Source organism: Myotis yumanensis, unplaced genomic scaffold, assembly GCF_028538775.1.
Source record: "Myotis yumanensis isolate MYYU_CA2020_CCGP unplaced genomic scaffold, mMyoYum1.0.hap1 SCAF_11, whole genome shotgun sequence".
In the NCBI taxonomy this organism is placed as follows: Eukaryota; Metazoa; Chordata; class Mammalia; order Chiroptera; family Vespertilionidae; genus Myotis; species Myotis yumanensis.
The window spans coordinates 11869936-11886624 of record NW_027223762.1 but is presented as its reverse complement, the minus strand read 5'-3'; the positions used below and the strand labels follow the sequence as shown (position 1 = coordinate 11886624).

At 41.0% G+C, this 16689-nt stretch overlaps 1 protein-coding gene across 1 annotated transcript; it reads right to left on the bottom strand.

Annotated features, from left to right (window-relative positions):
- Positions 1–27: 27 nt before the first annotated feature.
- Positions 28–11484, bottom strand: SPATA31H1 (SPATA31 subfamily H member 1). The gene is made up of 5 exons (XM_070428578.1): positions 9696–11484; positions 5758–8123; positions 4491–5679; positions 669–3782; positions 28–74 (listed from the first exon to the last, which is right to left on the bottom strand). The coding sequence occupies exons 1-5, from the start codon at positions 11482–11484 to the stop codon at positions 28–30; spliced, it is 8505 nt and encodes a 2834-aa protein (XP_070284679.1).
- Positions 11485–16689: the final 5205 nt, after the last annotated feature.

Genomic DNA, 16689 nt, shown 5'->3' with positions numbered 1-16689 from the left:
GGGGGCTTCTGCCGCCGTCGCAGCGAGTCACGTGACGAGCCGCTCGCCAATGCCTCGGAGACCCCGCCCCAGGACTGCGTGGTGGAACCCAGGGGAGCAGTGGAGCCGTACCCTGGCCTCAGGACCCCCTCCCTCTCCGTCATCTCCACCCTCCATTCCCAGCACGACGAGTGGTCTTTCTAGATGCACAGGAGGTTAATGATTGCCCCTTTATTTATCGGAAATTGCAGACCCATTCCCGCCGTCCCAGCCCCCAGGTAGAGAGGCATAGGCTCGTTCATTGCTGAGGATGCAAGAATTGGTGTCAGTTGGCTGAGCAGGAAGAAGCCCGGAAAGGCGAGCTTGGTGAAGACTTGAGGGAATAAATGAATAATGGGGGCGGACATCTCATCTGCTTCCTTCAGGGCTCCGAACTTGCCCTCCTTGGGGGGGCTTTTTTGTGTGTGATCCCTAGAAGATATTTGAGTCTCTCATGAAATCTTTAGAAAAAGTATGTCTGGGCCTCTCCCAACGTGAGCTGTGTCTGAGTCTCTCCTTGGGGCGACTGTGAGTTCTCTCCGAGGGCCTCCCCTGGGTTTTCTCGGATGGACTGTGTCTGCCCCTCTCGGCATGACTATGTCCTCTCCTCTCAAAGGGGCTGTGGTTTCTCCTCGCAGAGAGTCTGCGGCATCTCCGCTCGGAGGGACTGCGGCATTTCCGCTCAAAGGAGCTCGGATGGCTCATCTGAAAAGAACTTTGATGGCTCCTCCCAGAGGGACTGCGATGTCTCCTCCGAGGTGGACTGAGATGTCTCCTCCCAGAAGGACTGTGATGGCTCCTCCGAGGTGGACTAAGATGTCTCCTCCCAGAGGGACTGTGATGGCTCCTCCGAGGTGGACTAAGATGTCTCCTCCCAGAAGGACTGCGATGTCTCCTCCCAGAAGGACTGTGATGGCTCCTCCGAGACAGACTGCGATGGCTCCTCCCAGAGGGACTGGGATGTCTCCTCCCAGAGGGATTGCGATGTCTCCTCGGAGAGGGACTGCGATGGCTCCTGTCAGAGAAATTACATGGGGCTCTTTTCCCATCGAAGCTGTGGTGGTTTGGCTTCCTAGGCATGAGTATCTCTTTAAAGTGACTGTAGGAGGTTCTCTTCTTAGGGGTTCCATGTAGGAGTCTCCCTTGGGCCTGAACTCGGATTCCTCTTTTGGAGTCCTGGGACTCTGGGCTAGAGATTTCTTTTCTGTACCAGTTTTCCTTAGGCCTGCTGCCACTCTCATTCTGAACAGTACCCAAAGGGTGTGTGATTGTGGTGATACTTCTTTGGGAAACTCCGCACCTGGGCAGTGGGGAAGGTGTGGATTGGAAAGAGCTATCTGTTTTTGGTGGTTGTGCTGAGCAGAACTGTTCTAATTCTTCCCAGGGCATGCTCTCCTGTTCAGTGGTTGGGTCTGTTGGCTTTAGCTTGACAACTGGCATCCTGTCTCTTTCGCTATCTCCTTGTGAACTATCGTCAGAGGCTTTTTGTTCTGGTTGGCAGTTTTCGCTCGACCACAAATGGTCCGCCCTTGTCCTGTCCTCAGGCTTTGGCCCAACAAATGCCATAATTCTTCGTGCGGCATGGAATGCCTTTCTTAGTCCCTGAAAAAGCAGTTTAATGAATTTGGGTTGGGAGAATTTCTTGGGGTGCCTTTTTAAAGAGGCAGTAGCTGCCTGAGATGCTCCATTCCTTTTCCCTTTCATCTGGGTTGGTAATTTCCTAGAGAGACTCTGCATTATGGTTCTACTGTTTGTGTAGGACTTTTTGTTTTGTGTTCTAAGTCTCTTGTTGATTCTTTCCATTGGATTTTTTGAATCATGGGTATTTTTGCTTCTCACTTTAGTCCACTCTTCATCCTGATTGCTTTCAGAGTCACTCTCTGATAACGAGTGAACTTCAGTGAATTCATAGTGCCCAGGCTCTCTAATATCTGTCTGTCCTTCTAAGTCAGGGCTAATGTGGACTTGTACAGAAGCAGGAGACTGGGAAGACTGAGACAGGAAATCTATGGTAGAAGCAGGACTCTTGGAAGCTTGATTACAGATTTTAGCTGCTGATCTAGGGCTCCTAGGTGTCAAGGGTCTGTCTCTTCTATAATACTTTGGAACTTGGGATCTTTTTCCAATTCGTAACCTAAAGCCAAGACGCAATCTAATCTCTCCATGGCCTTCAGGAGTGCTTACGAGGTGGAGCTGTGGATAGATAAGAAGATAAGGTCCAAAAGTAGTCTGTAATTTATGACAATTAAATCCTGAACATCGGCCACACTGTAGGCAGATAGGGTATTTTAGGACCAAACCTGAAGTGAGAGGTGGAGGTACATTGTGAGGTATTTGACTCCTTAACAGTTTTGCTGCTATTTTTAGCTGCAGGTTTTTTAGCAATTGGAACTGTTCTGAGAGGTCAGCCTGGGCCTGGGAAAGAAAACTTGGCTCCAGTGGGTGTTGGGACTCAAAAATCCTTGTCTGTGAATCTCTCTGTGAGTTCTCACTCTCTTCCACTGGAACAGGATCTTTCACAGTGAAAAATATATTGAAGGAAGATTCTGACTCTACTTGGTCAGGAAGCTGACCCTCTGTATACGAAACAGGACTGTGCTGAATGACTTCCTGGGGTATATCATTGAGCTTTGAGTTTGTTTTCTTTATTCTCACTCTAGTGCCAGAGTATTGCTGTATTATGGAGGACATAGAACCACGTGTCCATACCCTTAAGGCCATTCTTTTCTCATGACCATGGCATGAAGTATGTCTCTGAATATAGTTTTTGACCATTGAAGCCTGAAAAATAGTGCCTCGACCTGTCTCTAGCAGACTCTGGGAAAATTCCATCAATTCAGCAGGAACCCCAAATAAATTCTGAATAGACTGACAGGTATCAGCAGTAGACCTTTCTGTTAAAGATGTTTGAGGACAAAGCTTCCTTCCCATAGTGGTTCCCAAGACATTCCCCAACATTAGCATATTGGAGAGGTACTTTCTAGGTAGTCTCTGCTTCCAGGAGTGACTCTCCCAGACATTCTGTTGTCTTCCCAGGACAGACCAGGTGAGTCCTCTTCGAGCCCCTGATCCTGCCTGGAAGGTCTTAGATGGTGATCTCCAGCTTTGTGGTGGATGTTGGGAGAGGCCCTGGAGTGACTTCTCTAACTCTGCTACCTGCCTCAGTTGAATCCTTTCCTGAAATACGTTATACACCCATGGCATCTCAGAATGGGAGGTTTCTACAGTGTTAGTTGTCTTCTCAGAGAGTTGGTTATGAAAGAAAAAGGGGAAAGTTGAAGCAGGATCTATAAAGGACTCTTTAGGCTGCAAAATATCTGTCCAAAGGTTTTTTATATCCAACGCTCTTGATACTTCTGTCATCTCAGAATCCCAAAGACCTAATTCAGATGTTGTTTTGGCAGAACTTGAGATGACTGAGTTTGAAGAGTTGTGTAGAAGCCTAGAGAAATAATTCCTTATTTGTAACTCTTCTCCTGATGTTAACCCCTCAGATTCCCCCTTCTGATATACCTGTCTTAAATTCAAATCCTCAGATTCTATAACTTGAGGAGGCCTTATTTTTATCCCTATAGATTTCACAGCCTGATGCCCTCGTTCATGAGTCAACACTGTAGGATCCTCAAATGGAGATGTTGGCTGTGAGGTTAATTCTGCAGATTTCACTTCAGTATTTGACTGTGGATTTAACTCCACAGATTTCACTTTTTGAAAACATGATTCTAAGGCAAACACCTCACATTTTAAGTCCTGCATCTCAGAGCCTGAAATCAAGTTCACAGAATTTGCACCACAAAGCAATGGCTCTTTGTTCATCTTCACAGACTTTGTATCTTCAAACAGTGGCTCTGATTCATGTAACACAGATTTTGTACCATTTAACTGAGGATTCAAAACAGTGTGTCCAGCTTGTTGCTGTGACCCAAGGTGGTTCTGCAAAACTTGGCCTTCTGGAAACTTTATCCCTGGAGTTAATTTAGAAGATTTTACACCTTGCAAATGTGATCCAGGATTAAATAAAATAGACTTTGTGCCTTGAGATTCTGGCCCAGGGTTCAATTCAGAAGGCTTCATACCTTGTATCTGTGGCCCTGGATTAAACTTTATAGAGTTCATGCATTGAAGTTCTGACCCTGATTTCAATTTAGAAGAATTCACACCTTGCAGCTTTGGGCCAGAGTTGAACTCTGTTGTCATTATATCTGAAGTCAATTCAAAAGATTTTACACCTTGCAAGGGTGGCCCATAGTTACATCTAGTAGAATTTACACATTGTAATTTTGTCCCTGTATTCAACTCACAAGAATTTTCACACTGCATCTGTAGCCTAGGGTTGCATTCCAAAGGTGCTATGTCTAGGAACTTTGACCCAGTAATCAATTTAGATTTCAAACCTTGCCAATGTGGTCCAGGGTTGAACACCATAGATGTCTCACTTTGAATCTCTGGATTCAATTCAGAAGACTTCATACCTTGATGTTTTGAAACTGAAGTTAATTCAGAAGAGTTCACACCCTGCAAATATGGCTCAGGGTTGGACACCATAAATTTGACACTTTGAAGCTCTGGCCATGGATTTAACTTAGAAGATTTCTCATCTTGCCACTGCTTTCCAGCATTGAACTCAGGAGATATCACACTGTGAACCTGTGATTCCAAGGCCAACTCAGAGGGTTTTGCAACCTGAAATTTTGGGCCATCATTGACCTCTGTAGAGTTCATTATTTGAAGGTTTATCGACTCAGAGGATTCTGTACCTTGCAACTTTGCTCCAGAGTTGAATTCCATAGATTTCATACCTTGAAGGTGTGTGCCTCGTGTCAACATAGACAATATCCTATTGTGTGGGGCTGAGTTGAACCCCAAAGATTTAACATCTTGTACTTTTGTACCTGGAGTCGATTTAGAAGATTTCATATCTTGCCACATTGGTCTAGTGATGAACTCCACATATTTTTCACTTTGAAGCTTTGTCTCTGGTGTTAACTCAGATGTCACAACTTGTGACTGTGGAACAAGTTTTAACTCAACAGATTTCAAATCTTGAAGCCTCCACTCTAGTGTCAAATCAGATTTCTCACCTTGTCCCTGTGGTCCAGGGTTGAACTTCACAGGTTTCACCCCTTGAAGCTTCTTCCTCTGGGTTAAATCAGAAGAGTTTCCACCCTGTAACTTTGGACCATGGTTGAACCTTAAGGTGTTCACATCTAGAAGCTTTGTCCCTTGAATTGACTCAGATTTTTTACTTTGTATCTGTGATTCAGAGTTTAAAAAAGATTTCATTTCTTGAGGCTTTGTCCCTGGGATAACTTCAGAAGATTTTGTACCTTGAAAATGTGGTCTAGAATTGGACCCCAAAGATTTCATATCTTGAAGCTTTATACCCATGACCAAGTCAGAACATTTTATATGTTGTAACTGCGGATCTGAGTCCAACTCTACAAATTTTGTACCTGGAAACTTACCTCCCAGGGCCAAGTCAGATTTCTCACCTTGTAACTTTGGACTAGGTTTCAATTCTACAGATTTCATATCTTGAAGCTTTTTTTTTTTTACCACTTCAGAAGATTTCATACTCCCCAAGTATAGTCCAGACCTTAAATTCATACATTTTACATCTTTAAGTTTTATATCCATGAGCAACCTAGAAGAGTCTATATCCTGCAACTGTTGGCCTGTGAATTCTCCTGATAGGGCTTTTTCAAGCTTTGTCCCCAGTATTTGCTTAGATTTCACAACTTGCATCTGGGGGCCAGGGATTAATTTTTTATGTTTTACATCCTGAAGATTTGTCTTTGAGATCCCTTGAGAAGATTTCATACCTTGTAACAATGACCCAGGTTTGAAATCTGTAGATTTGACACCTTGAATCTTTGTCCCTATAGTTGATTTAGAAAAAGTTGTACCTTGCAACTGTGAGCTAGAATTTAACTCTGTAGATTTCATATCTTGGGACTTTATCTTAGGTGGAAACTTAGAAAATTTTAGACTTTGCCACTGTGACCCAGTGTTGAAATCCCCAGATTTCACACATTGAAGCTTTGTTTGAAGAGCCAACTTAGATGACTTTACACTTTTCAAGTGTAGTGGAGAGGTGGACTCTATAGTTTTATCACTTTGTGACCCTTGGTTTAATACCCTAGATTTCACCTCCAGAAGCTGTGGTTCAAGACACTTTACACCTTGAAGCTGTGTTCCTGGGGATGACCATAATGGTTTCACTTCCTGAAGCTGTAAACAAGGTTTCAAATCAGAACCCTGAGGCTGATGTTCCTGGCATGATGCCAAAGATTGTATACCTTGAAGCTCTGGTTTTGAAGTCAATGTAGATGATGACTTCCTATCCCTTGACTGTATCAAAGTTTTCCACTCTACTGGTTTGACACATTGAGATTGTAACTCAAGATTTACCAGAGATTTTATACCTTTAAACTCTAGTGCAGGTATCCACTCAACAGATTTTGTACTTCTAAGCTGTGGTTCTTGGTTTAGCTCTACACTTTTCATACCTTGATGCTGTGGCTCTGATGATGATGCCAAAAATTTCCCTTTTTGCAGTTGTGATCCTGGGGACAACTCAAGGGTTTTCACATTCTGCAAATGTGGCTCACAGTTGCACTCCATATACATTGCACCTTGAGTTTTTGGCCCTAGAGTCAATTCAGATGATTTCGCATCTCTTGACCGTATAAAAGATTTCAACTCTACAGATTTGACTTTTTGAGGTTGAGACCCAAGATTTAACCCTATAGATTTCACATTTTGGAACTCAGGTCCTGGTATCCATTGAATACATCTCATACATCCAGGCTGTGACTCCTGTTTTAAATCAACAGTTTTCACCCCTTGAAGCTGTAGTTCTGAAGTTAACACCAAAGGTTTCACTTGGTGCAACTGTGGTTCAAATTTAAACTCTTTAGATTTTACATCTTGAATATTTGATTCTGGGGTCAATTCAAATGATTTCATTTCTTTTGACTGTAACTCAAAGTTGAGGTCTACTAATTTTCCATCTTTAAAGTTTAGCTCTGGATTTAACTCCAAAGACACCCCATCTTCTGACTTACACCCTCTCTTAAATTGCTCTGAATTCACACATTGCTTCTCTGGTGATACTACAGATATCTCACCATTCTGTTCTGTCTCAGTACTTACATTCACATTTGATACCCCTTGAAACTGTTGCCTTGGTGCTGAATCCACAGATTTTACTCTTTGAAACTTTTGTATTCTGGTTATATCCACCTGCCTCTTTAGACTTCGGGTCAACTTCACAGATTTTATACTTTGCAGTGGATCTGGAGTCTCCTCTAATGATTTTAAATTTTGAAGTTTTAAACATGGGGTAATTTCCAAAAATTTCATGTATTGCATTTGTGGCTCTGACGTCAATTCCTCAGGTTTTATACCCTGCCATTTAAGCCCTTGGAGCAATGGCCCTGGTACAAAAGGCACAGAATTCTCACCTTGCAACTGAACAGATTTTATACCTTGAAGCTTGGAATCTGGGGTGGTTTTTACAGATTTGATATCTACCTGAGGGCTTAAGGTTGTTTCCACAGATTTCTCACCTTCCAGCTGTGGACTTGGGCATCTCAGGCATTCTCCTGGAGTTAAGGCCACAGATTTCACATCTTCCAGCTCTGACTCTGAAATCAACAACTCAGACTTTAAACCTTGAAGTCCTGAACCTGGAGTCAGCTCCACTTGTTGCACACCTCCCACCTGTGGCCCAGGGGTTAGCACCATAGATTTGACATCTCCTGATTGTGGATTTGGTGTTAACTGCATAGATTTCGTATCTTCCAGCTGTGGCTCTTGGATTAGTGCCTCAGATTTTAAACCTTGAAACTTTGAGTTTGGGGTCCACTCCACAGTTGTTACATCTTGCCACTGTGCTACTTGGATAAATTCAGAAGATTCCATACTTTGTAACTGTGGTCCTCTGGTCAACTCAGAGAAGTTTAGACTTGGCAACTGATGCCCAGGAGTTAACTCCATAGATTTTGAATCTGCTATCTGTGGCTCTGAGATAAATTTATGAGAAATGTCATTGTCAGAGCTTGGGGTATTTCCTAAAGATGATTGTATCAACCCCACAGATTCTTTGTTGTGGAGACAAATGTCAGAGGTCAACTTTGTTTCTGGTTCTTGATATCCTGGCTCTGAAATCATCCCTAAAGATTCTGAAGCTTGCCATGGGGTCAATACTTCAGGTTCTGTGGCTTGGTGATTTGATTTGGGGGTCAGCTTTACAGATTTTACTCCTGGAATGTGTATCCCTGGTGTCTGCCCTTCATATATCATACCTTCTACCTGTGTCTCAGGAATCAACCTCCTACATTTTACCACTTGAGGTTCCACATCTTGAAGCAATAGCACTCGGTCTGTCTCATCAGATCTTAGGTCTTGTAAGCATGGCTTTGGGGTCAACTTCACAGATTTCATATCCTCCTGTTGTAGTCCTGGGGTCAACTCCACAGTTTTTATACCTGGAAATCCTGGTGGTAGGATCAAATGAACACATTCCATACCTTGCAACTGTGAACTGGAGGTCAAATCTGTAGATTTCCTACTTTGCCACTGTGGTACTGGGGCTAACTCATCAGATTTTTCACTTTGCTGTTGTGGTCTGAGAGTCAATTGGATAGATTTCTCTCCTTGAAGCTGAGACCCTGGGTATGACTGTACAGATTTTCCACTTTGCAACTGTGGTATAGGGTTCAACTTATCAGCTTTTACACTCTGCTGTTGAACTTCTATGGCCAATTCTATAGAGTTCACAGTTGGAATCAGCTGTTCATATTTTACTATTTGTGGGATTGAACCTGTGGTCATATCTACAAATTTTATATTTTGCAACCCTGGTCCCATGGTCTGCTTCTCAGATTTTACATTTGGCAACTCTGAGGATAGCGTCATAGAATCTATAACTTGAAGTTTTGGCACTGACTTTGCCCCCATATTTTTCACACCTTGAAGCTGTGGTGTAATAGTCATTACTGTGGATTCTGTAACTTTATGTGCTGGTTTTTGACTCATTCCCATAGATTTTGTATCTTGACCCAGTGACTTTGGGATTGTCCCTAAAGATTCCATTATTTGGTGATGTGACTGTGTCAACTCTAAAGATTTCTTCCTTTGTAGCAATATGTCAGAGGTCAATTCTATAGTTTCTATAACTTGATGGCTTTGCCTTTGGCTCATCTCTGGATATTCCAGGATTTGATACCTTGGGGTCAACCTCAAAGATTCTAAGTCTTGAGTTGACACTGGAGTTAATGTAATAGATTCTGTGCCTTGATGATATGGTTGTGGAGTCATCGCCATGGAGTCTAGCACTTGAATACATGGCCCAGGAGTCAACTCCAGAGATTCCTTGACTTGAGATATTGGCCTTGGGGTCAAATCCTGGGATTCTACAACTTGTGACTGTGGTTCTATGATTATTTCAATGGATGACCCCAACCTTGGGGTTGTCTTCAGAGAATGTATGGATTGAAGTGATGGCATCCCTACCGATTCCATGACTTTAGGTGGTAGGTTGGAAGGTACACTCACATACTCTCTAATTCCATGTGGATCAATAGTAGTAGGAGAACTAGAAAACATCAAATCATCTGGTTGAGTTGCCCTTAGGGTCAAATTTGAAATATGAGTCTGTGAATCTTGGGTACCATCTGGCTGTGCTGGTGGAATTATTCCCATGCAATCCATAGCTTGTAATAGTGCCACAGGAGTTATTTTTATGACATCTATGAATGGATGCAATGGCCTGGGTATCATGTTCAATGATTTTTTGTTTTGACATATTGGTTCTGGAATAATTTTCACTGGTTTTATGGTTTGAGTTTGTGGCTTTGAAGTTATGCCTACTGATTCAATAACTTTATGCTGTGGCCCTGGGGTCATTTCCACCTTTTCCATTACTGTATGCTGTGGCCTTCTACCCATCTTTCTTGGTTGTATGACTTGATGGCCCAACAATGTGTTAATTTTCACTGACTCCTTAACTTGATATTGTAGCCTTGGGGTCATTTCCACTGATTCTCTTATATATGGGAGTGATTTTTTAATTTTCCCCATGGAATCCATGGCTTCAAGCAGTGCTTCAGGAGTTACTTTCACATTATCTGTGGCTTGATTCAGTAATCTTGAGGTCATCTTCTTTGATTCTGTAACTTGATGCCGAGGCTTTGGGGTTACCTCTACAGGTTCAATTATATGATATGCTGGTTTTGATCTTACACTTGCTGTTTCTATTGGTTGCACAACTTCATTTGGCTGTGGAAACAGACCTACAGATTCTGTCAATTCTGAATGTGATTCTGGATTCATCCCCATTGAATCCATGACTTGAAGTAATGCCAATGGTGTTACCTTTATGCTATTTGTGACTTGATATGGTAGCTTTGGAGGCAACTCGACATTAGTCACTTGGGTCTCATGCTGCTGTATGCTTTTTTCTCCAAGACCTCTTACCCTCTGCTCTAAATTAAGCTCTAGCACATGTTTTGGGTCCTTCTCTAGTACAGTGGTTTCCTTTTGAATTATGTCAACTCCTAAACCTTTGGGAGGTGGAATGCCCATTGATGTAACTAACAGTTCAGATCCAAGGACTTGGGGGCCACCACCAGGTTGTGACTGCTTACCTGGGATAAGTGATTGTGAAATTTTTGTTTCTGTTCTATTTAATACAGATTCCACTCCAGTATTCACATGGCGCTGAAATGATGGAAGGTCTGGGGATTTATTGTTGATATTTTGCTCAGTGCTTTGATTAATGGGCATAGATAACTGGATTTGGGGTTTCTCTGGTTCAGGGATGCTTCCATGTACTTCAATTAAATAATTCAACATTGCCCATGATTCCCTCACAGGCAAAGGCACTGTTTGTTTCTGCAAAGTACAAACCTTCCAAGCCATATGTCCCTCTAACTCTCTCCTAGTCAAAGGAGAGAGCTGGGTTGAAGCCCACCCTGAGACTCGAGGTCTCTCTTTGAAAACAGAATTTGGCCAATGATCTGATGTCAAATGATTCTTCCTCCTTCCCTCATACTTTGTTTTCACTTGCTTGCAGAAATCTGAGGATTCAAAAATAGACTTGATTAAAGAGCTTTGAGGTCTTAAAGGTGAAAGAGCTGCCAAATTTGGAAAGATTTTTGATTTCCCAAGCTCTGAGAGCTGAAAAGGAGGCAGGGATGTGCTTTGATTCTTGAACACAGGTGGTTGCTTTTTAGATAAAATAGGTAAACTGTGGCTCCGGGATTGCCAGGTTATTCCTTCAGAAAAGACAGAAGAGTGAGACGAACTGGAGTTGTTGCATGATGATCCAGAGGAGATGCAGGGCATAGTAGAATATGTTGTCATCTTACAGTCACAAAAAGGTAGAATAGGCTCCTGAGTCACACAAACACAGGAGGTGGAGGAAGAAATATCCTGCAGTTCAGGAAAATATGGTCCCATAAGAGCTGATCTAAGGAATAAAGAGAAAAGTTTCATTTTGCTTCAAAACAGGAAAAGGAAAAGTAGAAAGGGGGAAAAATAATGGCCATTTCAAATGCAAAATATTTTGGACTGAGGGAGAACAACAACAACAACAAAAGGTTAATTACTTATGGAAAGAATTCCTCCTCCAGGACAAAGGGAGACATTTGTCCCATTCCAGTCAGAAATGATCAACAGACCAGTGGTTCTTTAAATTCTTTTAAACCCAGAACTTTCCCCTATTTCCAAAATATCCAACTAACTCACTCTCTTTTTCTTCTCCCTCTCTCCTTGTTCATCTTCCTTCCTCTCTCTTTCACTCCCTTCCTACCTCCCTCTTAAAAGCTCTACTACCTTCAATCCCCACTCAGAAACTACATTCCCTGACCTTGTTTTTTCCAGATGCTGGGAGATCTGTTGAAGACAGTGTATACATTCCTGGGTCCATCGCTCAGGGAAGCCTGAAAAGCTGGATGAAAAAGAGTATGTCAGTGTAATGGAAGTGACATAGGAAACCAAAAAGAAGAGAGACTTAACTTAGAAAGGAGACAAGGTGGGAAGAAAAACAGAGTCCCAGGTATCTTACTCTAATTTTTTACAGTTTATGAGTAGAATAGGCTGAAGAGAGGAAAAATAGACACAGTGAAGATGGATTTTACTCACTTGGTCAGATTAGTTTTAATGCAAACCATGCTGAGATTTTCTTCCCACTGTTGAGCTGGGAGTAGAGGTGAAGAATCTATTAATGTAATGACCATTGACATCACCTAGTCCAAACCCCTTATTTTGCAAATAAGGAAGCAAAGATGGAATCATGCCCAAGATCATAAAGCTAATTAGTGGTAAAGCTCAGGTTTAACCTAAGTCTCAAGTTTGTTTTTTAAACTATACTATGCTGCCTTCACTGTGTAGTATAGATGGAAACCATTGGAAAGCAGGGGTAATCATAATAATAGGACTTAGAGTGGAGGAAACAGAGATGATAATACATGTCTTTTCCTCCAAAAGAGTCTAGCCAATGTCTATGGGAGAAAAAAAAGGTACAGAAACTTTCCACACCAAACTCTTGATAATTACCCCTTCTCCTCCAACCTCACCACGTTTCTTTACTGATACTTTGAGCATTGCACAAAATGAGATGTGGAAAGGAAGCATGGAAAGAACTAAGGAGCCATTTGCATCTCTTTGGAAGTAGAGATGCTAGAAAGAATAAGCACATTACTTTCATTAACATTTCAACCTCCCGCCCTCCACCAGCTATTAAAGGCTAGAGTCAAACAGTTGCCCTGTCATTAGCCTTGAGCTTAAGAATAAAGCATAGGAAAAAAAAAAAAAGAAGAAGAAAGCATAGGGTCTTTCTGACCTGTGAATGGCTGGATCTTTTCCAATCTATGCTGCTTTGAAGTCTAGGGAAGCACAAAAAGAAAGAAAAAAATCAGGTAATATTCTAGGTTAGAGAATTAGACAGTGCATTTTATCTTATAGACACAAATATTGACATAATTGGCATCCATAATCACAGCAACAATTACCACTTCATTCACTTATTCATGAATCATTTATTGAGGACTTACTAAGTTCTTGGTATTGTATGGGGTGCCAGGACTACAAAGATAAATATGATCCCTGTATTGTAGGAATTTACACTAATAAGGAAAACAGATTAGATCTCTAAAGAGATAAATTATAATACTGTGTGGTAAATGCTGAAACAGAAATGTAAGTGCTGTGGAATACAAAGGACAGTCATTAACTACTTGGGAGAGAAAGGAAGAATTACTCAAGAAGTTGCCATTTATATTAGCATTTGGAGAAAAAACAGAAGATTTTTAGGTAAAGAAAGAGCATTTCAGGCAAGTGGGAACATCACCGAGATTAAGTCATGATTGTTAAGTGCACTTTTACTAAGTAGTGAGAGATGAAACTGAAAAGGTAGGAAGAAGCCAGATTATGCCAAGTATAGCATTTTTATTTGGTCAGAATTTCCCAACCAGTAGTTAGTACTAACTCCTGGGTTTTTGCAAGGGTGTTCTCCATCATTTTAAAAGCAAAGATGACATTTGTTACCATTTCAAATCCTAAAACAATTTTTTATTCCTTCCCTTTAAACTAGAACATCAGTCTCTGAGAGTATATTAAAAGAGCTTCCACAACAATTACGGAGGAATTCATGAATGTCCACATTATTCAATCACTCAGTTTATTACTCAGTTGAATACCCCTAGCACGGTGGTAGTTTTAACTTTTAAACAGTTTGGTTTTTAAAAAATATATTTTATTGATTTTTTTACAGAGAGGAAGGGAGAGAGATAGAGAGTTAGAAACATCCATGAGAGAGAAACATCCATCAGCTGCCTCCTGCACACCCCCTACTGGGGATGTGCCCACAACCAAGTACATGCCCTTGACTGGAATCGAACCTGGGACTCTTCAGTCCACAGGCCGACACTCTAGCCACTGAGCCGAACTGGTCAGGGCACTTTTAAACAGTTTTAAATTGATTTTACACTTAGTCATATATTATTTATGTCCATAATATGCCATTGATTAAAAACATCAAACAATAGGAAAACTGATGTTAAAATAAGGCTAATATATTTACAAATTATCTTTCTATATATTTATCTCAAAATGACCGCTACATATCACAGACCTAAATAATCCCCCACTACAAAAGCACTTGGAAATGCTGAATAAAATAAACAAATATCCCTTGAGCTTATAAAGCTTAACCTCTGGGTAGGTGGGGGGAAAACTCACAACCTTCTCAAAGAATTTTATCCTATAGTCTATCCTCATACTGGTTTGGAATACTAATTTATGCTCACTTTGTAGTCAGTAACCCTCAAAAGGAAAATAAAAGTCCTGGCAAAAGGCAAAAATAAATATAAAATCTTTTTGGAAATTGGAATAGAAGAGGAAGGAGAAGGAAAACAGTTTGAATAATTATACCTTAATAAATGAGAAATATTTGATGACATGGTTACATTCTTTTTTTTTTTTTAACCCTCACCCGAGGATATTTTTCCATTGATTCTTAGCGAGTGTGGAAGGAAGAGGGAGAAACAGAGAGAAACATTGATATGAGAGAGACACATCAATTGGTTGCCTCCTGCAGGCACCCCAACCAGGGCCAGAGAATCTGCAACCAAGGTACATGCCCTTGTCTGAAATCGAACTCGGGACCCTTCAGTCGGAGGGCTGATGCTCTATCCCCTGAGCCAGGCCAGCTAGGGCAAAGTGGTTAAATTCTTAGTAAAAATGTAAAATACCAAAAGTAGGCAATATATATATATATATATATCATTTGAGTAGACCAATAAGTATTAAAGCAATCAAAATTATAATCAAAGACATTCTCCATCAGACCTAATAAAAGAACTCAAGGTTTCTAAATATCAGAACTTATGAATAGCTATAGCATTTCTCTACTGCAGCAAACAAACTAGGAAAATATATAATTTTAAATAATAAAAGATATGTCCTTCATAATAGGAATAAAAATGATAGAGTATTAAGGTAATAAGTTAACCAAGACTACAGAAGACCTCTATGTAGAAAATTATGGAACTTTAATAAAAGACATAAAAAATGATCTGAATAAATGGAGAAATATTCTAGACTCTTGGTTGAGATAATTTGAATTTATAAATATATCAGTATTCCCCAAATTAAATTATACTTTAATGCATTCCCAATATAAATTTCAGTTGGAATGTTTCAAGAACTTGTTAAACTCCCTAAAATTATGTGGCAAAAATAAAAAGGCCCACTAATAGCTAAGTCAACCTTCAAAAGAAGGGCAAAGAAAGCATCTGCTGTAGCAAACGCTAAAACACACTACAAATCTAAAGCAGTAAATACAGGAACAAACAAACCAATGGAACAGAATAGAGAACTCAAAGATGGACTCATGAATATGGTAAAGGGAGTTACACAAATCAATGGGTGAAAGATTATTTAGCAAATAGTGATGAGAACACTGGCTAGCTATAAAGGGAAAAATAAAATTGGATCATTTCTTAATCCTAAATATACAGTGGACTCCAAGTTGTATTAAAACTTAAAATGTGTGCCCTACCCTCAGTGGTCGGCAAACTCATTAGTAACAGTACAACAATTGCAATTTCTTTTGAGAGCCAAATTTTTTAAACTTAAACTATATAGGTAGGCACATTGTTATTAACTTAATTAGGGTACTCCTAAGGCTTAGGAAGAGCCACACGCAAGGGGCCAAAGAGCCGCATGTGGCTCGCAAGCCGCAGTTTGCTGACCACTGCCCTAGCTAGTTTGGCTTAGTGGATAGAGCGTCAGCCTGCGGACCAAAGAGTCCCAGGTTTGATTCCAGTCAAGGGCACTACCTTGGTTGCAGGCTCCTCCCTGGCCTGTGCCCTGGTCGGGGCTTGTGCAGGAGGCAACCAATCGATGTGTCTCTCTCACATCAACATTTCTCTCTGTCTTTCCCTCTCTCTTCCACTCTCCCTAAAAATCAATGGAAAAATATCCTCAGTTGAGGATTAACAACAACAACAAAATTTTAGATGTGGCCTTGGCTGGTTCCACCAGTGGTTAGAGCGTTGGCCCATGCATCAAAGGACTGCAGGTTTGATTCCTAGGCAAGGGCACATTCCTGGGTTGTAAGTCAGACACATATGGAAGGCAACCAATTGATGTGTCTTTCACACTGATCTCTCTCTCTATCCCTCTCTCCATCCCACCTCCCTTCCACTCTCTCTAAAAGTCAATGGAAAAAATATTCTTGGATGAGGATTAACAAAAAATTAAAATGTGGAAGGTAAGACTGGAATATCAAAAAAATAAATAAAGTAGGAGAAAATCTTTGTGACCTAGGGCACAGAAGAACTTTTTTTTAACCTTTTTTTCTTTTTTTTAATTTAAATTATTTATTGTTTAAAGTATTACATGAGTCTCCTTTTACCTCCATTGACCTCTCCCTAGCTGCTCCCACCCCCCAGCACATGCCCTCACCCCCCTATTGTCTGTGTCCATTGGTTATGCTCATATGCATGCATACAAGTCCTTTGGTTGATCTCTTACCCCCACACCACCCCCCTGCCTTCCCTCATAGGTTGGACAGTCTGCTTGATGCTTCTATGTCTCTGGTTATATTTTTGTTCATCAGTTTATGTTGTTCCACAGAAGAACTTTTTTTTAAAAATAATT